Source organism: Diuraphis noxia, unplaced genomic scaffold (assembly GCF_037042655.1).
Source record: "Diuraphis noxia isolate RWA-SAM2 unplaced genomic scaffold, SU_Dnox_SAM2 contig0004, whole genome shotgun sequence".
In the NCBI taxonomy this organism is placed as follows: domain Eukaryota; kingdom Metazoa; phylum Arthropoda; class Insecta; order Hemiptera; family Aphididae; genus Diuraphis; species Diuraphis noxia.
Genome location: NW_028301714.1, coordinates 21,288,708 through 21,312,992, shown reverse-complemented (window position 1 = coordinate 21,312,992; position 24,285 = coordinate 21,288,708). Strand labels below are relative to the sequence as shown.

General features: G+C 27.9%; 2 protein-coding genes across 3 annotated transcripts; both read left to right on the top strand.

The window, feature by feature from the left end:
- The first annotated feature begins 97 nt into the window (after positions 1 to 97).
- On the top strand, positions 98 to 2,721 carry LOC149055842 (uncharacterized). Its single transcript, XM_089226492.1, has one exon. It carries the CDS (start codon positions 1,953 to 1,955, stop codon positions 2,550 to 2,552), a length of 600 nt encoding a protein of 199 aa, XP_089082618.1. The 5' UTR covers positions 98 to 1,952; the 3' UTR covers positions 2,553 to 2,721.
- Positions 2,722 to 8,826: 6,105 nt separating this feature from the next.
- On the top strand, positions 8,827 to 14,950 carry LOC107166235 (putative inhibitor of apoptosis). 2 transcript variants are annotated; one of them, XM_089226689.1, is made up of 12 exons: positions 8,834 to 8,985; positions 9,156 to 9,224; positions 9,613 to 9,764; positions 9,875 to 10,055; positions 10,364 to 10,522; positions 10,692 to 10,897; positions 12,496 to 12,618; positions 12,702 to 12,847; positions 12,915 to 13,037; positions 13,193 to 13,365; positions 13,467 to 13,520; positions 14,607 to 14,950. In XM_089226689.1, exons 3-12 carry the CDS (start codon positions 9,627 to 9,629, stop codon positions 14,792 to 14,794), a joined length of 1,491 nt encoding a protein of 496 aa, XP_089082815.1. In that variant the 5' UTR covers positions 8,834 to 8,985; positions 9,156 to 9,224; positions 9,613 to 9,626; the 3' UTR covers positions 14,795 to 14,950. The 2 variants fall into 2 exon arrangements, with proteins under 2 accessions (XP_089082816.1, XP_089082815.1); XM_089226690.1 differs by lacking the exon at positions 9,156 to 9,224 and having other exon boundaries at positions 8,827 to 8,985.
- The last annotated feature ends 9,335 nt before the right edge of the window (positions 14,951 to 24,285 follow it).

The window sequence follows — 24,285 nt, the reverse complement described above, 5'->3', positions numbered from 1 at the left end:
ATTTTATAAAATAATATACTCTGCAGTTCAGCGAAAGAATACGCAAATTCTGCATCCTCCTTCGGCCCCGCATCAAAACCCTCCTATGGCAGGTTAATAGGTTATCGCGTGGATATATTGTGAAATAGAAGAACTGCAGATTTCGTTGGTCCGCGTCTAAACCTTTATAGTATACTGTTTGGTATTAACTTATTCGTGAATTCGTGATTTTCGAAAAGACGTTTATACCCAATATGTTATTTAAATGTAAATATTTCAATATCTTAAATTTTGTTTATTTTAATATTTAAAATTAGGTATCTATTCGTAATTTATTTTATTAACTAAAATTATACTTAAATACTTAATATTATTAACAGGCATAAGTATTCTAAATAAAATCAATATCCCCATAACGACATCTTTCAGTGACAAAAGAAAAATTCTTGAATTTTTTCAAAAATAAAACTAAACAGACCTGAAAATGAAATATTAAAAATTGTAGCTTATAAATTATACGCAGTCTGTTTAGTATTATTTAATGTATGTATTAAATGGGAATAAATTATTTAATTTTTAAAAACGATCTAGCTTTTTGATGGGATATTTTAATTTAAAAATTATAAAATCATAGACCGTGACTTCCGTAAAGTATATCTTCTATTGGTTCTATATTCGGTACCTAGATTATAAAATATAGTTATAATACTTCACCTTTGAAACATGTAAACGTAAGAGAATATTTTATGTAGACAATTTTTATTGGTTAAAGTGGCACTTATAAAAAACAGTGACCTTGACATATTTATCACTAAAAATATTTGAGTGGTAGAGTAATATTGAACGATGTGTTAGTTTTAAGAGTATTTTTCTCGTCAATCATTTTTTACTATAATTCTATTTACAGTTTGCAACCATTATAATTTAATGTTTATAATATATATTAATTAAACTTACAAATCTCATTGGTTTTGTGAAAAATAATATAGAGCCAAGGCGCTCGGTGCTCTAAATAAATCATCACCACACACGTATCGTTAACGTCCTAGAATATTATACAATAAGAGTTTTGGTAAAAATGAATTAAAGAGTTCAAGACACAAACCATCCCTAATATTTGACATTCATAGATAAACATTTTTTTTCCTATATTACATAAACATGGCTCTGAGACATTTTTTGTAAACACGCTTCTCAAACATTTATATACCACCTGGCTACATCATTTGTTTGTTGTACTAATACAGTGGTGACCAAACTACGGCCCGCGGACAAACTCTGGCCCGCCAACATTTATCATCTAGGTAGCTCGCGAAAATATTCTACATTAAAACACTTATTTACGTAAAAAAAAATTGAAATTAAAAATACAATACCTATAAATTCTTCATCTTAAATCCCGTATCGCGTATATAGCGAAATTCATATCCGTGTTTTTGTTGTTACATTATAATTTAATATTATAAGTAGCACTATTGTATATTATTTTATTTTTGTAGGAGCACAACGACTGTAGATAAATATAAAACATCGATATAAATTTATAGTAAATATTTAGTTAATTAAGTATTAAAATATAAAACAATTAAATTGAGTAAGTACAATAAAAACGTCGTAAAATATGTAATTACATACCTATACCATTGATTATAGAATAGACTATTCTATAATCAATGCCTATACCTACCTAAAATGCTAATGACTAAAGTTTAAGATTAATTTTTTCAAAGAATTTTTTTAACAAACCGTGGTTTAAAAAATTATCCACCTTTGGTATAATATATTATATTATTATAAGGATTTATATATGTATACGAGTATACGACTATACAGGTGTTGTACTAATGTTACAATTTTAGGTAAATTTTAAGTTTCCCAGCTAAAAATACAATTTAATTTCAGTTCATACTTCGGTATGTAATAGTGTAAGGAAAAATCGCTATGTCTGAAATGTTAGGTTTACATCATCGCCAATGATTAAGATATTAATTTTATTGTATTGGCATTATGCCATTATACCTATAAATTTTAGACAAGAATATTTCTTATTAGTTGTAGATCAAGCAACTAGTTCAGTTGAAAAACGTTTTAAACAAATTGAATCGTACAAAGATTATTTTGGATTTTTATTTCGCATTGGAAAATTACGATGTATGAATGATGACAATTTAATGAAATATTGTAAGGACCTGGAAATTTATCTAAAAGATGGGAATTTGAAAGATATTGATTTCATGGAGTTGTATAATGAATTAGTCAACTTCAGATTGATAGTAAATGAAGAAACGACTGCTATTGAAGCTTTGTCAGTGGTAAAATATTCTTCAGAATGTTTTCCATATATTGGTATTGCCCTTAGAATTTTACTGACAATACCAGTAACTTCAGCATGTGCCGAGAGAAGCTTTTCGAAATTGAAATTAATTAAAACATATTTGAGAAACAAATTGAGTCAAGAAAACCTTTCTGGTCTTTCAATAATTTCAATAGAAAAAGATATTTCTGAATCTTTAGATTATGATGATATCATAAATCAGTTTGCTGCTAGAAAATCAAGAAAAGTAATCTTTTAAAAATATATATTAATTTTATGACTATTGTAATCAATCATTTTTATTGTTTGTTAATATTGTCCTTTCTGTTAAGTATATTGATTACATTTTTAAATTGTTTTTATCTATAGCATTATAATTCTATTATTATCTATGTACTTATACATTTTGTTAAATTATTTTATAATAATTTATTAAAATATAATATATTATGCATAAAATGATGCGGTTGATATTTGATAAAATTGGCTTAGTAAGTACTTAGGTAGTTAGTTTGGATATGTCCTCTAGCTTTCGAGCAGAGCAAAGAGAACATCATTTTTTTGTGTACCTATAGTATTTGGAAGACCAGACATAATTATTTTGCCCAGGGCCCCGCAAATCCTAGCGCCGTCCCTGTTGGCATATTATCTAAAAAAATAACATTAAACTTAAATATTTCTTTTGTCCATTATAGCGTACGCAAGAGAGAGGTGGCTAACCGGTTGACATCCCCACCCCCAATTACCATATTATTTATTATTATTTGTTTTTATATTATTTACCCATGATTTAATTATAGAATCTAAAACCGTTTGTTAACCTAATTATTACATCCATATATAGTCTTTGAATTATAAATATATGAATATATAATATATAACTATACTATACCTACATGACTAAGAAAGTATCTACTTTATTTTCCAAACCTTATTATAAGACATTATGAGACACAACTGAGTGATTTTTTATCTTCAACCCCCTCCCACTAGTGAAAAATCCTGCGTATGCCACTGGCGTCCTATATATATTAAGGCATAAAATATTGCTCCAATTTTGTTAGAATATCAGAAAACTTAATAACTGAAGAACTGAACACAGATTAGTCATTTATTTAAATACTTGTATACTATAAATTATAATATATAACAAATATCATCAGCTGACAACCAATTTTCGACACATCAAATCAGTAGCTTATCTTGAATTTTTTTATGTATAGTATATACAGTATACTATTATACTAGCTACTATATACAAGCAAAACAATGATGTAAATAAATATTAGATAATTACCTAATATATTATACTTCTTATTTTTTTGGAATTTTGATATTTATTTGTACATAATATATTAATGCCTATTTATCTAGCTCCTGTATCTTCCGCGTCCTAGTTATAACAATATGAACAAATAAAATGTTACTAACCAAAATTATAATTTGTGTGTTTATCGTTATTGCTGTATAGACTATAGAGTAATGAAGTAAGTGAAGAATTAAACTTGAAAGTACAGTAAAACCTCTCTATAAGTTATAACTGACCCTCTATTAAACGGAATCCTCCATATAACGGAAAATGTTAATAGTCGCGGTGAAAATAATATATTATGAAATGTCTACCTCTATCTATGACGGAAAACTCTTTACAAAGGAAAAATGTTTGGTCCCATGCTATTCCGTTATATAGAAAGGGTTTACTGTATTTACCAAATACCTAACTACGTTGAGTATCCGTTTCGAAGGCTTACACATATAACTGTTAAGTGTTAACATTGAAATATCAGTGGCTTCAATGCCTTAAATTAAAGTGTGTAATATTATATTATTGTGTATTTTTATCGTACCAAATGGCAGTTATTGAAGTACCTACTGTATGACTGTACGATATTTAACTAGTATTACTTATAAGTTCTTAAAAACCATGATAATTAGCAACCACAATTTAAGCTTAAAATAAATTTGTTTATTGATGATACAACGGATATAATATATATTATACCATATTATTAATTATTATTGGGTAGCGATTAAGATAATGATATCGCTCTTTTATATATAAATATACATATAGGTATAATTAGGTACCTACCTCGTTATAAGTACCTATAATAATATTATGCGTAACTAAGTCTGATTCAGTGGAGTTCACACATTTATCGACTGATGGTGTGGGAATGTGTAATGTGTACATTATATTTTTATACTTGACACATACATATTAATATATTATAAGGTACACATAAAATATTAAATATATAGAGCTATTTTAATAAACCTATGCAGTGGCGCCGTAGTCCTAAAAATCTAGTAAGGCGAAAAATATTTCAAGAAGCCCAACATCTTAATATCGGAAAAAATGGCATTCCGTGGAGAGGAAAATGGTCAATATGAAGCGGCCCTATTTTAAATTTTCAAAATATGTCGGGCCATGGCCCGACCTTAACATAGAGTTCGGCGCCACCTAACCTAACCTATTAAAGTATCAAGCAAAGGGTAATGAGGAGAGGATAAAATATGCCACTTAACGCGGAGTACCTGAGTACTAAGTATTTAGTAATAACCTTAGTTATAACGCTTATAACTTAATAATAGATGCAAAGGCATCTTTTTTCTGGTGTTCTGAAACATGGTGCCCTAAGTATAAAATGTGTTGGTGATACTGATTAAAGTAGTATTTTGTTCATATTTTCTCTGCATTTTTGAAAAAATTATCTTCAAATGCATTTTTATGGTATTTTTTGACAATTTTAGTGAATTATCTTAAAATTTAGAACATTTTCAAAATTTGTTCATGAAATTAACGAAAATTATTGCGATTTATAACAGACTGACCAACTGATGTCGACTCTCGACAGTAGGTACGAATAATAAATTATATAGCATGGCAAGTAATTATCATCGATAACAATTTTATAATAGCTTGGCCTTTCCGCTCAAATTATCGCATGTTATATACGTATTATTATTATTAATTTTAAAATACCATATACATGCATAAAAAAAAGCAGTTAAGTCGTGGATGTCGCTCTGCTGTACAGTAGGTTACTGTAATGGATGGAATTAAATTAATTATTATAATATAATAAATTATATTATATCATTGTATACGAAAAACGATTCTGAGCGGAAACGGTTTATCTGTCTAGGATATAATATTATAGATTATTAAAAATTTTCAAATCTTAGATTGAAAAAAAAAACAAATGAAGTCAAAGCAGCAATTGAATACAAGCCAGCAGGCAGAAGACCCAGAGGCAGACCAAAGAAACGATGTATTGGATGGAGTGCAACAAGATCTAGAGAGGTTAGAAGTAACAGAGTGGGAGGAGAGGATACAGGATCGTGATTATTGAAGAGCAGTGACGGTGGCAGCCAAAACTCTTACAGAGTTGTGAAGGCACAGAAGAAGATGAAAGAAGAAGATTTAAAAAAAAATTTTTTATGAATTTCTAGCATAAAATAACTTACGAATTTTTGTGATTTTTACGTATGTTATCAAAATTTAAATTTTGAATGCTTATAAAAAAAAGTTATAACTATATATTTCTTTTATTTTTCAACTTCTATTGTAAAAATATGTTAGGAGCCTTGTATTTAATTTTCAAATCTTAGATCTAAAAAGAAAAACTTTTATGAATTTCTATCTAAGATAATTTAAACATTGCCGTAATTTTTACGTATATTTAGTCAAACTTTGAACTTTAAATGCTTATAAAAAAAAAATCTTGTATGTATTTTTAATATTTTTCAACTGCTATTGTTACAATGTGTTAGAAGCCTTGTATAAAATTTTCAAGCTTTTCTACCCAACAAATAAATTTTTATCGATATTAATTTTAAAAAAACTAATAATTATCGAAAATTGCATATGCCTATGAATAGTTCAACTTAAGTTGAACATTTTCGAAAATTGCATGGTAGTTAGGATTAGGATATATTTATATAAACATTTGGTTGAAATTTCATGTATCTACCATGGTCATTTGTTTTAAAGTTACATCAAAAACCAAAATTGATTTTGTCGAAAATTGATTGTGCGTAAAATTTCCCGGTTTTCCCTTAATTTTTAGTTTGTTTATCCCGATTATTTAGAAAAATATTGATCATTTTTTGATTTTGACCCCACCCCCCAAAGTAGATTCACTTTCTGATCTAACTCAAGGTACTGAAGTCGAAAATCGAAGCAATTTTATACTGCTCCAAAACGTGATGACAGTCACAAAAAAAAAAACACTTCATGATAAAATCAATACATCAAAAAAATGCACTACTTTAGTAAAATTTAAAAAAATGTCCAATGTTTAAGCTACAATAATTTAAATGCATTTTTATATTGTATTTTTTTACTTTTCAAGTAATTTTCGCAATTTTTAAGGAAATTAAAATCCCAGCCCTACTTATCAGTAATAAAGTTTGTTTGTCTAGTAAATTCAATTAATAGCAATTATAATATAATAATAATAATAACAATTTTAACCGATTCAAAATTATAATATTTGTGGAATATAATTATTACATTTAAATAAAATAGTTACGTATGTATATAGCTCGAGTTTCTACAATATATTACAATATATGTATATAATACGTATATAATATAATAAACAAACGTCTAACACAGTATTGGGTATGTGTTCTCCTATAATTATCATATTTTTTTTGATTCAGTTTTATGAAAATCGTCAAATAATAATTGTGTTCAACCGCTTATATAGCAAATTTGAAAAAAGATTATAGGACAAACACCTGTTGGCTGTCAACTAAAACAATATGTTTGTCATGCGACTATATGCGAGCATATGTATATATTTATATATCTACCTATCGATTATTAATGACACGTCGTATAATTATTCATGTATAATACGCATTATACTACATATTAAAATAATTTACTAATATATAAATTTCAAATAAGCGTCCATAAACCAATGGTTCTAAATTACGAACAATATAAAACATTGACAATTGTAGTTATGTCCAGTTACTTAGTTTATATACTGCAAACACATATGTTTGTGAAATGGTAATAAAAAGGCCATTTTATATAGAATATAGGTATATGTATATAATTTATCTTTAGAAAATTGTAATTTGTATGTTTGTATGTAGCCATTTAGGTAATGTGTGAGTAATATACAGTATAGCATAGGTACATAGTCACTACATACTAATAAACATTCATGTGATTATGTGAGATGTTGCATAGGTATACACTTACTCAGTTACACCGTCATTAGTTATCTCAGACTTACAAGCTCATAATTAAATAATATTTTACCATACCAATTAATTTACTTTCAACAGTACCGTATTGAGTTTCTTTAATTATGATGATTAGAGTGAATTAACTCATTGACCTACTACCTATACCTATATTAAATGGTAAAAAGTAACAACTGAATGACATTACTTATCTGTGTTTTTTATTCTCTGTAGTTTTTTTTCGATATTTTAATTTTGATATTAAAACAGCAACACGCCAATTACCAATTACAAACTCTAGTCTCTACAGATCCTGTGATAGGATCTATTTTTGTGAAGATTTGTTTTTCAAATAACCAACATAATATTAATGCCTAAATAATTATATTATTATATACATCGGTGACATAACCATTGTTTTTTATTTGAGAGGGGGAAGGACGTACGCTGATAATTTATTTTCATAAAGTTGATATACGTAACTCCGTATAAGTTTAGCGTACAACTGATGCAGAGGGTTTATTTTAGATTGCAGTTCCTATTTGGTAAATTACAAAATTTAGACTTCCATAGACCATAGAAATAATTATTTGATTTTTTTTTTAAATTTGGGTGGGTTACATAGTGTGATCCTCACATCGTCCCCCATTAAGGGGGATTGTCCCGTTTTTCAGAGGTGCGTCTCGCATATCTAAATGTCTCAATTTGGTCCCGCATTTATGAAAATTGAAGTGGTACATCATGATTCTACACTATACAGGACGTTGTATCAGACTTTCAATCATGAATTGATAATAATAAAAAAATTGTATCTAAGGTCCTTAGACTAAGGACAAGTATTAAAACTGTAATTGTGATTGTAAATTAAAATTTGTTTGAGTAAAAACTTTCACATTTTAAAATATGTAGTATCTAATGTTTGTCTGATTTGTTTATCAATAAAAAATAATTTTAAATAAAATTAAATGTAAATAATGTAATGTATATGTATTTGCTATTATTATGAATTTACATTTTACGTACCTCTTTTTTTAAAGTGTCCCCCTTTAGGATAAAATAATTATGGTCACACTAGGGTTACAGCCTCCCCTCCTATATACGTCACTTATTAAGATCATATTACGCAAATTCATTAGTTGGGGGCCCGAAGTACGATTTTTCATGATTTCATGTAAAGATTGTAAAGATTGTTATTTATTTCAATGATTATATTATTAAATTATTTAGCCAACTTCCTTTATTCATCTTGGTTACTATTCTTACAACCACGGTAACTGGTATGATAACGAATCAGATATTATGTTTATCAATTCTTATCGATTTGTTCAACCTGCTGACAACAACTACAGGCTTCAACAACACTTACTACCTTAGATCTAAGCTTACTACTATGTACTTACTACTTACTGAAGGCAATAGAGTAGAGTAGTTTTAGGCAACAACAAATTTATCATAGAAGAAAATCGACAAACTGAAACTATATGGTAACTTTCAATAATAATTATTTTAATAATTACATGCGTTTCTGCGCATAATTTTTTTTCCTATACTTATCAACAACGATAATAATACATATTTAATTCTTTCAAGTTTCTCTAAAATTAGTTATATGTATATTGTATGCTAATAAATAAGTTTTTTGTTCTTTGTTAAGAAAAACGTATAAAATGTGTCAGATCTAACGGAATCAAAACAACAAAATATCTAGTTAAATATTGTTAACGTGAGTTTATATTATTATATAAGGTCATTTTAAATTAATTTTATTTTTGTTTTGTTTTCATCTGTATGAGGCTATACACAGTTTTATCTATGTTACACCAGTATAAAACAGATTATAATCTTTTCATGTTAATATATATGAATAGTGAATACAATGTACAATACACTTGTATGTTTTTGTCTGATCTATTAATAATTAATCATAGTAGGTAAATTGTAAAACTCTATACCTAATTTATTCGTGTCTTCTGTCTAATTAAGTTATCATAACAAAATTGTAAATTTTACATATCGTTTTACTCCTCTGAACCCTTCAGAAAACTGTGAATCACAGTGTCATCTAAGTCTTAAATGGATTAAACAATTTAAAATGCATGTGTTTTTAACAGATTTATTCACACTAATGGAATCACTACATTCGATTGATTTGAAAAATGAAAGCAATAGATTGAGTACATTTGTTGGTTGGCCAGTATCATTTATCATTAGTCCAAAAAGTTTAGCAGCTGCTGGATTCTATTATACCAAACAAACTGATAAAGTAATTATGATTTATAACTAGTTATATTATACAGGTTATACAGCTTTATACCTATACTATAGATTGTTAAATGCTATAATATTTTATTTATTTATATTTATTCTTTTTAGGTTAAATGTGCTTTTTGTAACATTTGTATTTGCCACTGGGAATTCGGTGACAATGCTGTCGATGAACATAAACGTCACAATCCTGACTGTAGTTTTATCCTTAGTCAAGACTGTGGGAATATACCTATTATCGAAGGAATTCAGTTGAGAGGAGAATTTGTTGAAAATCATAAAGAAACTGGTCAGTTTTTAGTTTAGTTCAGTTTAGTAATGGAATTATATATTTTTTACCAAGTTCATGATAAAATATTAGTTTTAACTGTACATTAATGTTTATTATTTATAATAATGTGGTATCCGGTAGATAAAACAATTAATAATATTTGATTAACCATAGTTTTAGTTCCTTAATTAAACTTGAAAACCAAATCAAAAATGATCTAATAACTCATCAGAAACGAGTTTTTATTTAAACAAATATCATTATATCATTTTAAAATGTACATGTATTTATCTTACTGTTGATTAATTTACATTTTAATGAAACAGGTGAACCAATTGATATTCAAGGTTTGGGTGTAAGAGCTCATAGGGTAGCTTTTCATTTAAAGTATAATTCATTCAGTGCTCGATTGAATTCATTCAGAGGTTGGAATAATGAATCACAAAAACCCGAAGACTTAGCTACTGCTGGATTTTTTTTTACTGGTACAAATTTTTTATCTTTTTTATTTAGAAATTGATGAATTTATATTATTTAACATCAAATATTGTATTTACAGAAATATCAAATATTTTTGGCGCACCAGTCTTAAATATTTAAAAGTTTTATTTGTGCTACCTATTTAATAAATGGATGTTAAATTAATTATTACAGGTAGTAATGATGAAGTTCGCTGTTATTACTGTGATGGAGGTCTTCAAAATTGGGAGGTAGCTGATAATTCATGGGTTGAACATGCTAAATGGTTTCCAAACTGTGGCTTTTTAAATTTAGTAAAAGGAGAAAAATTCTTGGATGGAAGTTTGGTGGAAAGATTTAATGCACTTTTAAGTAGACCTAGGCCCGATGATTCAACAGAGGTATGACAAAATACAAATTTGTATAGTGTATTTACTATAAATTACATGGATATTTGAAAATCGCTGATTCACTTAACAAAACATACTCATTGTTTCAAAAGTATTTGTATTATATTACAGAATTTAAACTCATCAGTTATTACACCACAAAATGTTGATGAAAAAATATTCTATCATAAGTTTTTTTTTTTTTTACTACAGCATATATTTTTAATTTTATATTCTGAAAAAGTATATTTTTTGAGGTATCTTGAGATATGGAAATTGAATTAGAAACTATACTACCACCACCGTAAGAACGCTACTTGTTTGCGCATTCAAATGACCGAGCTCCACGGTTTTGTACCCAAATTTCTCCCACTCTACCAGCAGTTACCGCTGTATAGTTGCGGTGGCCAGAATTGACAGACCAGTGTTCAGAAAGGTTTAGTGGTGGGAATGTGTGAGATCGAATAAATTTTGGTTACCGCCCAGTAGCGTTCTTACGATAGCCGTAGTATACTGATTTGTAGGGCCCAGATTTTAATGCAAAGTGCATCTTTTTTTGATTGATTATAGACAATACTTTCCATGTATAAAATTTGTTGCATGTGTGCAACGAGTGTTTCAAATCTAAACATTTTATTTTGCATTTTTTTGTATATTTTGCCGTTTTTATATTTTTAGCATTTTTCGGTCATTTTTATGGTTTTTAATGCATATTCGTTCAATATACTATACAAATTTAGCGGATTTATTAATATATATTTTAGTATCTATGTTTAGAATGAATAATATTGCCCCAAAACATATGCGTGTCAACATCGTAGCAGCATCAAGTCAATTTTTCCAAATTTTTTTTTTCAATTAAGTTATAAATATATTTTAATAATAAATCCTAAATTATAATAACCAATTGTATACAAAATAAATATAAATGGCATTTTTAAGGTAATTTTTTGAGGTAAAATGCATTTTTTAAGGACATTTTTGGCTATTTTTTAGAACATATTTGTATGGTTTTAAGTGCATTTAAATCCGGGCCCTACTGATTTGTATATTGGTGACAACCAATGATGCAATGATGTATAGAAAAAAAACAGTTTGATTTTAAGCTCAAATATACTAAACTAGTTTTTAAAATTCAAATGCTTTACATGAAATTTATTTGGAATCCTTGATGCTTAACACAAATTTGTACCATACTCTAATATTTATGAATTTTTTATTCTATTAAAATTAGAAAATATTTTTGAGTTAGAGTCTTACTTACTAATTGCTAAACTAGTCTTTTTGAAATTAGATTTTAAAAAGCAAAATACTCCCTAAAATATTTTTATTTGGAATATGAAATTGAAAATGTATTTCATTTGAAAAAATAGTACATCAAATTATCTAAAATATTTATATATGTTATCAATATTTTCAAAAACCTTAATGTTTTCCGTTAAATATATCCCAGTAATAATTATTAATTAATTTAAAATGTACACACATTTTTTGTATGCATAAAATTTTAAATATACCAAAATATAATTTTAGTATAACATTTGTATTATTATATTATTAGCATATAAGTACTATCTTACATTTAACATTATTATTTTTATTTTTCATAGGGACACATGGTTAGTATACACCAAACGGATAACCATTCACCATATAATATGACTTCTTCAACTAGAAGTAATGAGACCACTGATCGTCAAATTAGCGATCTTATGCTATTACCTCCTGCACTAGTGAGATATAAGATTATTCTTATCTTATTATATGTATCTAAACGTTGGTCATTTATTTTAAATAAAAATAAAAAATATTTTAGATGGCATTGGAGTTAGGCTTGCAACCATCTCAGATTCGACAAGCAATTCGTAGTAATCTGCAAGATATTGGCACACCTTTTCGTTCAATGGATAGTTTTATGCAACAGGTTTTAAATCAAGATCAAAATTCAGTTTTTTCTGATGGGTATTTAACAAAATTAATTTCTAAGAATAAGAATAAGTTACTAAAAAATTATTTTCTTACATTTTAGAGATACATTGTCTTTGGAACAAATTCTTCAAAGAGAAGGACCCATGGACAGAATAGGTGTTACTCGTCATCTTGATAATGCATTATTGTCTGCAGAATCTGGTGATTCTAATGAAAGTGACGAGTAAGTTGGCAAATTAATATTCTTTTTATATATGTTACTAGAAGTATAAAATCTTTGTAATTTTAACTATAAGCATATGTGGGAAAAGAGGAGAAGAGAAAGCAAATAATAAGATTAAAATTTTGGTTATTAAACATGTTTTCTTATTTTTACAGAGATAGTAATTTTATGTTACAAAGTGATTTCGAAGAAGATGAATCAATATCTGAACCTCCCGATCAAAATATAACAAATAGTCATAATGAAAGTGATACTCTTGATATAAATGAATCTGCGTTTGTTTCTGAGAGTGTTCATTCTAGTCAATCTAATGATTCTAAAACTAAAGGTATTAAATTTATTTTTGTAATTTAATTTTAATTGTATTTGTTTTACGCATTTACTTACTGTTTACGTCAGTTCTTAATTTTTTAAATCTTTTAATTTTAGAAGAAGCTAATGTACCAAGTGATGAATCTGCGAGTAATAAATTATCACATTCAGGTATTTTTATTATTTGTTTAATAAATGTATCAAATTTATAATTTTAACCGCTAACCACTGTTGACAACTTAGGACTAATAATCTTAGTAACATTATCATTTTCTAATTCTAGTGGTTTGAAATAGCATTAATAGGTTTCCACTACACTTGTCATATTGCATAAAAGTATACAACTAACGTTAAAATGTCTGTTACATCTTACACATTAACAATAAGTTGAATATATCTTCTACAATTGTTCTAGATTCCACAAAACAATACAGCAGCAACTCAGCGAAATATAAATCACTATAATTATAAACACTTATCATGATTGTTACTTTCATTTTTCAATAATATATTATCAAACCATGGACATATTAATATGTGGTTAAATTAAGTCATACATAAATAAATAATATGATTTTGATGATGTTAATATTAATTTGGAACTCAATTCTTAAAACTATTAATTCACTAAATACAACAGAATGACAAAATACTTACAATTATATTAACAGGACACCACATCTACGTTGGAATAGAAAAATAGAGTAAAGTCTTATCCGTTCTCAAAACTTTATGCAATTTATAACCATAAAGCATATTTGAATATTCTACTATGACACACTAGAAAGATCCTCTTTAATTAAAATTAATTAAATTATTAATATCATTATATTTATTAGTATTCCAACATAATTATTATAATTTATTAGTTAGCAAATTGTTAATATTTAATTAACATATTTTTTTTTTTGAATATTGAACTAATATTTTTAAAATAAAATTATTTCCTAATTTACCTACCTATGTATAAAAAAAACTTACTGTCCACTAAATGGATGAAGGTAATTTTATTGACATTGAAAATTACATTTTTGGTACAAATGTGACAAAAAATATTATGTTAAATGTGATAAGTTTATCTCAAATAAATTTCTTGACAAAACAGTGTGTTGCAATCATGTTTATAATAAAATGCTTTTTGTATATCCCGTTTTACTAAACCTTTTATCTTATTTAAAATAACCTATTGATATAGCATTTAAAAGATTCACAGTTATTATAATGAATTTATCATTAATATGTATTATTTTTATTTAGATTTAGAAGAAGAAAACCGTCGTTTGAAGGAAGCTCGCCTTTGTAAAATTTGTCTAGATCAAGAATTGGGTGTTGTTATGTTACCTTGTGCTCATTTAGTTGCATGCATCACTTGTGCTTCTAGCCTACCAGACTGTCCATTATGTCGACAGACCATCAAGGCTACTGTTCGTACATTCCTTTCTTAATGATTAGAATTATATTTACAAATTTTACTTAACACATAACAAATTTGATGTATAGATTGCCTGTTGCTATTTATATATATATATATATTTAATGTTAACCTTTACTAAAAGAAAAATGGAAATTTCAAATATATTAATGTTTTGTGTGGCTGTCAATATTGTTATACTTTAAATTATAATTAATAGGTAATTTGTATTCGATTAGAATATTTTAATTTAGGTAGAAAAACGTTTTGTTTTAAATAGTATACAAAATAGTGTTTTCTTAAATAATTTAAAAATTAAATTCTGAAAAGTTCTGAATATTCCTCTTTTTATTTAATTTGTACTCATTCATAAATTTTAACTATTATTTATATATTTTGTATAATATCAATGACAAATAGGTATATATGTAGATTAAATTTCAAATGCTTTTACCAAACACTGAGCCAATGTTTAAAAAAATTTAAAGAAAATACTTACATGCATAATATTTATAAAAATATTAATAGTAAATTTTTTTATTGTGTAAATTATATCATAATGGTGAAAGTATAGTAACAAAAATGTTAAGTCATTAAAACTTAAAGTTAATAATGAGATAGTATTATGTACATAGTGAGTCATCTTAAATATTTTATTATTTTATTTATTTAGTTATTTTGTATTATAATTAGTATAGTAAAAAAGTAAGAATATAAATAAGTAAAAATTTAAAATTATTGCAATGCAGCTTATTATATTATTAGTGGTGATGTGGACTGTGGGGGATGGGGCTAAGCCCTCCACGAATCTGTGTACCGTCAATTATTTCAGCACCCTCTAAATTCACACCCAATGTGCACCTATTTAAAGGGGCCACAAATTAAATTTACACTGGGAGTCTGGGACACATCTATTTCTAGCTACAGCACTTTTCTGTCAATTTTATCATTTTCTTGAAAAAGCTTTAAAAAAAACACATTCTAACGGTGATTATAATACTAAAATACTTAATCTAATACAATATGTAATATGTGTGAAATAGTGTTTACTCTGCAATATTAGAGGTGTCGTATATATTACCCCACTTTAAGGTATATTTTGTAGATCTAATAAATATTGTATAAAACCACGATTAAAGATATATAGATATTGAGCTATATATTTAATTATGTAAAGAAAAGGATCTTAAAATATATCTACTAAGACAATAACGCAAACAATGAAACACTTACATTGAGTACCTATGTAGCTGGTATATTATTATTTATGTACATAATATAATCTCACCGTGAATATTATAAAATATAAATCTACTGTTGATATAGAAATTCCTTTAACTATCTAATTTCTTTTTAATTATATTTAATGAGTTTAATGGTTATTGAAGAATTTATTATTTTTCTATGATATTTTTTGTTAGTTCTTTATGTTCAGTACCCATTGAAAATGTATTTTTAATATATTTCAAACGAAAATGCTTAAAACGATTTACAAGTTATACAATTTAATATCATATTCAAACATTTAAAAAATCAACTTAACTTTATAAAATAATACTTATGTTTAGATTAAAACCGTTTCTCATATTTGCGCCACTTGATCTATAACATTTAATTTTTTTTTTTTATATGCATAGGGCATACAGCTTACATACTTATAAAAGTATACCAAAAAAATGAAATTATTTGAAATATTTTATCACTATCTATACTAGATAAATGTATAATGTAAGAGCAACAACATGGTATTTATATATTTTGAATGATCGTATAAATGAATGTTTTTGTATCCATATTCCATAACGACAACAGTCTACAGGTTTTAATTTTCATCACAATGTATAAGATATCCGATATCGTCTGGTATGCTATCTATATTTGATATCCAGACCTTCTGACACAGGTCTAAAATTACGGATATTCGTTAAACCGAAACGGCGATAATAATCTTTATACATTATACTTTTAAGGACATACGATGTCAAATGAAAAAAAAAACATAAGTATGTGACCATCAGACCATCGCCTAAGTGTGGGTGAGTTGAGACTAGAGGGAATGATGAGCTCGTTTCAAATTCCTACGTAGTATTAAGTATCAGAAAAACTCAAAATTATTCGTAGCCTCATATAGGTACATCCCAGATCTAACTTCGCGTCTTAAGAATCGCAAGATCACAATAAAAGAAATCCGGATATTTTGCGCAATCTAATTTCCGTATTGTCGCGAGTTACCTACGTTCATAAAAGTATTATGTCTCAATGTTTTGTGCCTACATAGTGCATAAAGAGGGATTCAATTACCAATGAGTAATGGACAATGCCATGGTATTTGGCATACTATTATATTTTATATTCATTGGCTCATCGCTTTAATATTAATGTTATTATCTACGCTCGTTGTTCATATTTTATTATTTGACTGTTTTTTTTTTATTTTTTTATTTAGCTCCTCTGGTTTTAAGACTCGAAGTTCTCACCGAATGTTCAGATTCTTGGGGCACACATATTGTCGTGACGCGATGTTTTTGCTTGCTGATTCAGAGATCAACATTACAATTGTTTTGGGTCCAATTTTTTATTGCTCAATAATTACTGAAATGTTATTTCATAAAGACGTGCCGTTCTGTTATATTATCATCCGTTCGTGCGTTTATTTTATTGCCAGATAACTGAATATGTTATTATAAATTATAATATAATATGTAAACCACAGCCTCGGGTGGGTGTGGCATTCGTGCGCGAAAAACAAAGAGCTGGAGCAGACGCTATCCGAGTCCCCCCCACCCCACTGGTGAAAATTGAAAAATCTCTTGGAATTCGGATCATAATATTGTTATTTTTGAAACGGTGGTCTCGGACGGAGTGGTCGCTTGTGTGCATCTCTCTCTCACTATCACTTTATCTCTCTCTCTCTCTCTCACACACACACACATTCATTGTAGACGGGTGGGAGGGTGAGGTCTCCGCGTGAGAAACGGTCGGCACACTTGAAACACGGTCGAGACTCGAGACGCGCGTTTATTGTGCGCCGTATAATATTTTGATGACGACGATGTGGCTGCGGAGTGGAGGCCATTGCGCGGCGCTACGGCGGCGGCGAACCGACGACGGTCTCACGCGCCGCCGAGGTCGCATTCCTCGCCGTCAGACCGTGTCCTCCGCCCCGCCGCGCACGTTCACTCATACCACGGCAAAGGACCGTTTTTCGTGTAGGACTACGGCCGGTGCGGCGAGGAGGCGTAACGTTCTTTTGTGCTATGCGCGTGCAATATACGTAGTGCGTTCTCGCTTATACAGGGCGATCGTCGTTGTTCTGGCACGAAGACAACATTGTAATATTACTACGGAATGACGAAAACTGTTAATATATTATTATTTTGTACGCGTCTACCATCAGCGGCCAATAAAAACATGAGTTATTGTGATAACACTCACTGCAATCGACCGGATTTTTCCGGCTCCACGCACTGGTGTTTTTTTTATTTTTAATATTTCCACTGATTTAAAATAAATCTCACGGGCGATCGATGATTTTTCCGCGTGTAGATTCCGTGAATCGCCTACGTCATCACAACCCACGTCGACAGTAATAATTGTAAACAAAAACAACAACAACCACGCGCACAATCCAAGCTCCTCTCCTTGCCTCCCCGAAGTCAATATTTCTCCCGTGCGCAGCGTTCTTACACAATAATAATATTATTATTCATCGCCATAATAGCAAATATAATTGTTTCTCGTCGTCACTTCGCTCCGGGACGACACCGTATCCTATATGGAAAATATATTACATTATGGCCTGCATGTATAGCCCAAGGGTGGCCGCGAGCAGCATGTGGCCCTTGACACAAAGTTTGAATTAATATCAATTAATATAATATAAAAAGTATTTCTCGAAAGAAAAATCTCATTCCTCGATGTGAACCTTAATAGTAATGTTCTATGTAGTGTAAAAAATAAATGTTCCTTAATGTTTTATGAAATGAAAAATGTGTCTTCGTTTTATAAACACGTCTTAACAAATGTGGCTCACTACGAATTACAGCTTCTATAATTTGCAGCTCCCAAAATTAAGGTTAGCGGCCACCCCTGATATAGCCCCTTACACGGAATATTGAAAAACTTTTGTCCTATGCAGTGTTCGGAGATTTTATCGCTTCCAGACAATGTGGCTGGTATAAGACGTGTATAACAAAACTCGTGGAATTCCTGCAAAGCGAGCGGTGACTTAAATTTTCATTATTATTTTCCTGCTTACAGTCGTTTGTCGTGCAACAACAAAGCCTCGCCTACGCCCACAAGCACGCGCCCAGTTAAATCCGTTCCGGACGTCCTTTTTAAATAATAATCGAATCTGGTCGTAATTATAAGTTGTATATATATATATTATAGACATTAGACTAGTATCCGGTAAAAGCATAGACGTGAAACTTCGTCTGCGATTTAATATTCTGATAATAATATTATATATAATATAGGTAATAGGTAATGTGATACCGTTATTTCACAATGACTACTCTTGTACTTGGAATTTTATTTATATTTTATTTTATACAAACCACGACATGATCCACGGGCTGAATATCATTTGAAGAAGTGAGCTATGAGATACGAGAGATTTAAAACGAACGGTATAGTTGTTAAACGCAAATAGTGCATTAGTAAAACATATACATAATGATAATATATTATTTTTATTTGTTTTTTAACGATAGGTTCTACATGTGTCGTAACTATCACTAAACAGTCTGCAATAGTACAATAAACGAATTCGTTGAAAATATACTTAACATTCATCATGAGGAATAATATTTACGAACTATAATGAAAGTACGATGTACTAATACTATAATATTTATTATTATAGTGCGTGAATAAAATATTTTGAAGTTTTGAACCTTAAGAACAAGTTATTTTTGATTATTACGTTTTATTTTCTGGACATACGCGCACTATATGTCTATATACAATCATGATTCATTAGTCATATTTATGATGTATCACATGAGGTGGGGTCATGAGACTTAAATTGTTGGCTGGGATTCGGTTTGTCCAACAAAATACAATATTATTTGTTTGAAAAAATATTTAATTTAATGATTGTATTTATGTTTATTGTAGTATTGTACTATGGTATACCTATAGTACCCAGTGGCGTGCTCAACTTTTTTGTATACATGAATATGTTTGACTTGGTATTCTCAGACCACGTTATTAAACAGTATGTATACATTAATTATTGCTTTTATCAAAAATTTTATAGATGGAAAAAAATAAGCCAAATGTGGGATATGACACATTTTATCCGCTCTCATAGTCTCGTGAGCACGTCCCTGTATATACCTATTCAATTTCCAATACAATACAGTCATTTATCCCATAAAAGTATATAGAATGGATAAGTACATTGTACATATATTGGACTTCAATAAACCCAAACTTTATTAGTATCTACGCATTCTAACAGTTTTATTTATTTCATATTTACATTTTTAAAATACATAATTATAAACTTCTTGACTTTAAAAATTTTGTGAACAATTCATATTTTAGAGTGCTATTAACTAGTCACATTATTTATGTAATTTATATAATTACTAGTCACGTATAATTTATTGAAAATCGTTTTAGTTTTTTAACAAAGAAAACAGAATAATTGTTAAAGAAAACCAGTTAAAACATGCATTTGTAATTTAATGTTTATTATTTTATTAAGTATGTACATTTACTAAATGTATACGTATTCCCTGACCCTTGTACACATGTTTACAAAATATAATTGTCATGAATACATTAAAAAAAACTCGTCTTTTTATACAGATTTTAATTTTTTTAGTATTCAAACATGTCGAGTCACGGCTGTGGTGTGCTGTGTATTCAAAATTTATGTTATGTAACATTTTTGTACATTAAATATTAGTAGCTAGTTAAAAAAATCAAACGATTAAAAACATCGAAATACTATTACTATAAAAGCGGGAAAATGGATATCACTGTGCTGTACAAAGTGCACAGTAGGTTACAAGTGGGTTGATGTAATGGATGGAATTCAATTTGAATCCAAAGATAATATATCATTGTATACGAAAAACGATTCTGAGCAGATACGGTTTATCTGTCTGGGATATATTAATAGGTATAAATATAAATACTTATTGAAATATTTGACTTTCCAGTGGACATTTTTTTTTTTTTTTTTTTGATAAAGGTAAACAAACTTATAAGGGATCTTGAATTAAATATTCAAATCTTAGATTTAAAAAGAAAATTTTTTATGAATTTCTATCTAAGATAAGTTGAACATTCCCATAATTTTTACGTATTTAGTAAAAATTTTAACTTTAAATGCCTATAAAAAAAAATCGTTCCTGTGTATTTTTAATATTTTTCAACTGCTATTGAAATAATATGTTGGAAGCCTTATATTAAATTTTTAAGTTTAAAAAAATGTTATTGACATTAATAGAAAAAAAAACTAAAAAAGTTGAAAAATTAAAATGTCAATAAACAGCTCAAAACAATTTGAAAATCTTATCGAAAATAGAAAATGCTTATATAAACATTCAGTGAATATGTCAAGTGTTTGCGGTCATTTGTTTTAGAGTTACACCAAAATAAGAAAATCGCTAAATGAGAAATCTAGTGAAAATCCAATGTTGTAAACATTTAAATTTCAAGGACTCATAAAAATTTAATTGACTTTCTGGTGGATATTTTTTTTTTATGATCAACGTTGAAAAACTTATAAGAAACCTTGTATTACATTTTTAAATCTTAGATTTGAGAAGAAAATTTTTATGAATTTCTACTTTAAAATAATTTGCGCATTTTCTTGATTTTTACGTATTTTGTCAAAATTCAAACTTTGAATGCTTGTAAAAAAAAAAAATTGTGACTATGTATTTCTTTTATTTTTCATCTGCTTTTGTAACAATATATTAAAAGTCTTGTATTAAATTTTCAAGCTTTTCTACCCAATAAATAAATTTTTAATGATATTAATTTAAAAAAAAACTAATAATGATCATATAAATTGCATATACCTATAAATAGTTCACTAAAGTCGAAATTTTTTGAAAATTGTGGATAGAATATACTTATATAAACATTCGGTGAAAATTTCATTTATATATGGTCATTTCTTTTAAAGTTACATCAAAAACCAAATTTGATTTTGTCGAAAACTGATTGTGCGTAAAATTTCCCGTTTTTCCCTTAATTTTTAGTTTGTTTATCCCAATTATTTAGTAAAAATATTGAAATTTTACATTATACAAACTAGATTCACTTTCTGATCTAACAAGGTACTGAAGTCGAAAATCGAAGCATTTTTACTGCTCCAAAACGTGATGACAGTAAAAAAAAAAAACACATCATGGTAAAATCAATACATTCCTCACTCCACTCAGAATCTAAAATATATTTTTATAACTGTACCTGCCCGAATTTTATATCTACTTTTACCAAACTAAGGTTTTACTCGCATTTACATTTAAGCTGATAAATTAGTGTTATTTAAATTTAAATACATCAATTGTAAGTGTAGTTTATAAATAATAAATACATATAATACACCTAAGTACTGTAGGAACAGTATTAATATTACAAATATACTATACAAACTCCATTATGTCTCTACCTGGGTTTAGTTTGATATAATTATCAGTGGAAGATATACAGGGTGTCCCGCGAGGATTTGCTTATTGCGATATCTCCTGAGATACTAAATCTGTTTTTTTAATTAGACTCACAAGAGCTACATGTATTTTATTTTTAAATTTTGAAAAAAATAAAGATACCTGGTAAAGTTTATTTTTCTGAAAATTTTAACCTTTCAACATTTTATTTTCATTAATTTCACGATTTTTAATAATTTTTTTAGTTTATAGATAAAACAGCAAAAAATTATTCGGGCAGCAAGTCCCCCTATGGTTAATGGGTATATCCTCGCGGGACACCCTGAATAGTTATATATATATATAAGAATGAAAAATGTATTTCAAAAACTCCTTATGTTTAATTTGAATTAAAGTGAAAGAGAACATTTTTAAGGAAAAACAATTTATATTTGACTTCTTCTTTACCTGACTTTTTATTTTACAATACATTATTAAAGATAAAACAATTAAAATGTTTGATCTATAATTTAACATGTTTATGATAAAAATAAATATGTATATTTATGTATAAGTACAATAATAATTGTCAATAAACATTACTCTGCTAATATTAATTGAAGCCCTAATAAAGTTCAGGTAATGTTATGAAAACATTTAAATCTATAATTTCGAATAAAACGTTTTAAAATAAAATATACACCATAAGGGGACTACAAAATTATCTGTGGAGTCTGTAGCCTCCATATCACCATGATGCTTACTACGCTCATGGTTTTACATAAAAATTATGTTATGTTTACTCATAGGTACCTACGCATAATATATAGTAGGTATACTAGAGCAGTATAATTTTATTAGGTATACTCGTTACTATCATAAGCGAGATGTGAAAGTATAATATTTTATTTTACCTTCTCCAACATATTATATTCTAGAATAAAATACACACATTTAATTGGTTTGACTAAAAAATTATATTTTTGAACCAACATACCACGGTGTGTCGGTGTTCATTGCAACATGGATCGCTGAATGCTGATGCATGTACCTACTACCTATATTATGGTATACCTATCCATATTATAGTTATTACATGTTAGTTATTACTTATAACTTATTAGTCATTACTAATTACAATTTATCTTTTCTATATACTATATAGAAACATGGCATATTTGATAAAATATGTGTATGGTGTATTTGCGTTATGTGATTTATAAATAGGTATCTGTTATACGATTGTTCATAAATGAGTATAGGCATATACCTACTTCGAAGTACATACTGTATTACTGTAGAATGCAGATATGCGTTAATTGTTTCACAATGTAATACATCTAGTCATCTATTTTCTGGTACCTATATGGTCCAAGGGAGATTTTATAGTTGGACCCCATTCCATGATCTATATATGTTTAGTATATATCCTGTTTATATTACAACCACCGTTGTGTAGCAAATGTTGAAAACTATCAAAACAAATATGTGCGTGGTCTGAATCCCAAAATTTCAAAAGGGAGATCCGTTCTGTGAAATACACGAATAATAATAATTTTTTAAAAAGATTTATAACTGTTGATCATGATCATTATATTTATATAAATAAATAATATATCATATTCATATATATTTAATCAATAATCATACATAATAGCGACAGTTTATGTTATACAGATTTGATAAACTCTATATTATATACTATATAATTTTATAATGTTTACTAAATAATCATAATATATGACTTTATGAGTTATGGTTCATTTCAAGATAAATTCATAAGTTGCAAGACGCAGTACCATATGGTATATGACAGTGGTTCTCAACCGGTGTGCCGCAAAATCGACTGGATGTGCTTCGAGAAATGTCTGATATTTGTAATTATGCTGATTAAATATATTGAAAACAG

What these genes read in the sequence shown, in the direction of transcription:
- LOC107166235 (XM_089226690.1), top strand. Translation starts at nt 9,627, where the DNA reads ATGGAATCACTACATTCGATTGATTTGAAAAATGAAAGCAATAGATTG. An exon ending in ATACCAAACAAACTGATAAA is followed by an intron (nt 9,765 to 9,874) that starts GTAATTATGATT and finishes TATTCTTTTTAG; the next exon opens with GTTAAATGTGCTTTTTGTAA. An exon ending in TAATAAATTATCACATTCAG is followed by an intron (nt 13,521 to 14,606) that starts GTATTTTTATTA and finishes ATTTTTATTTAG; the next exon opens with ATTTAGAAGAAGAAAACCGT.
- LOC149055842 (XM_089226492.1), top strand. Translation starts at nt 1,953, where the DNA reads ATGATTAAGATATTAATTTTATTGTATTGGCATTATGCCATTATACCT.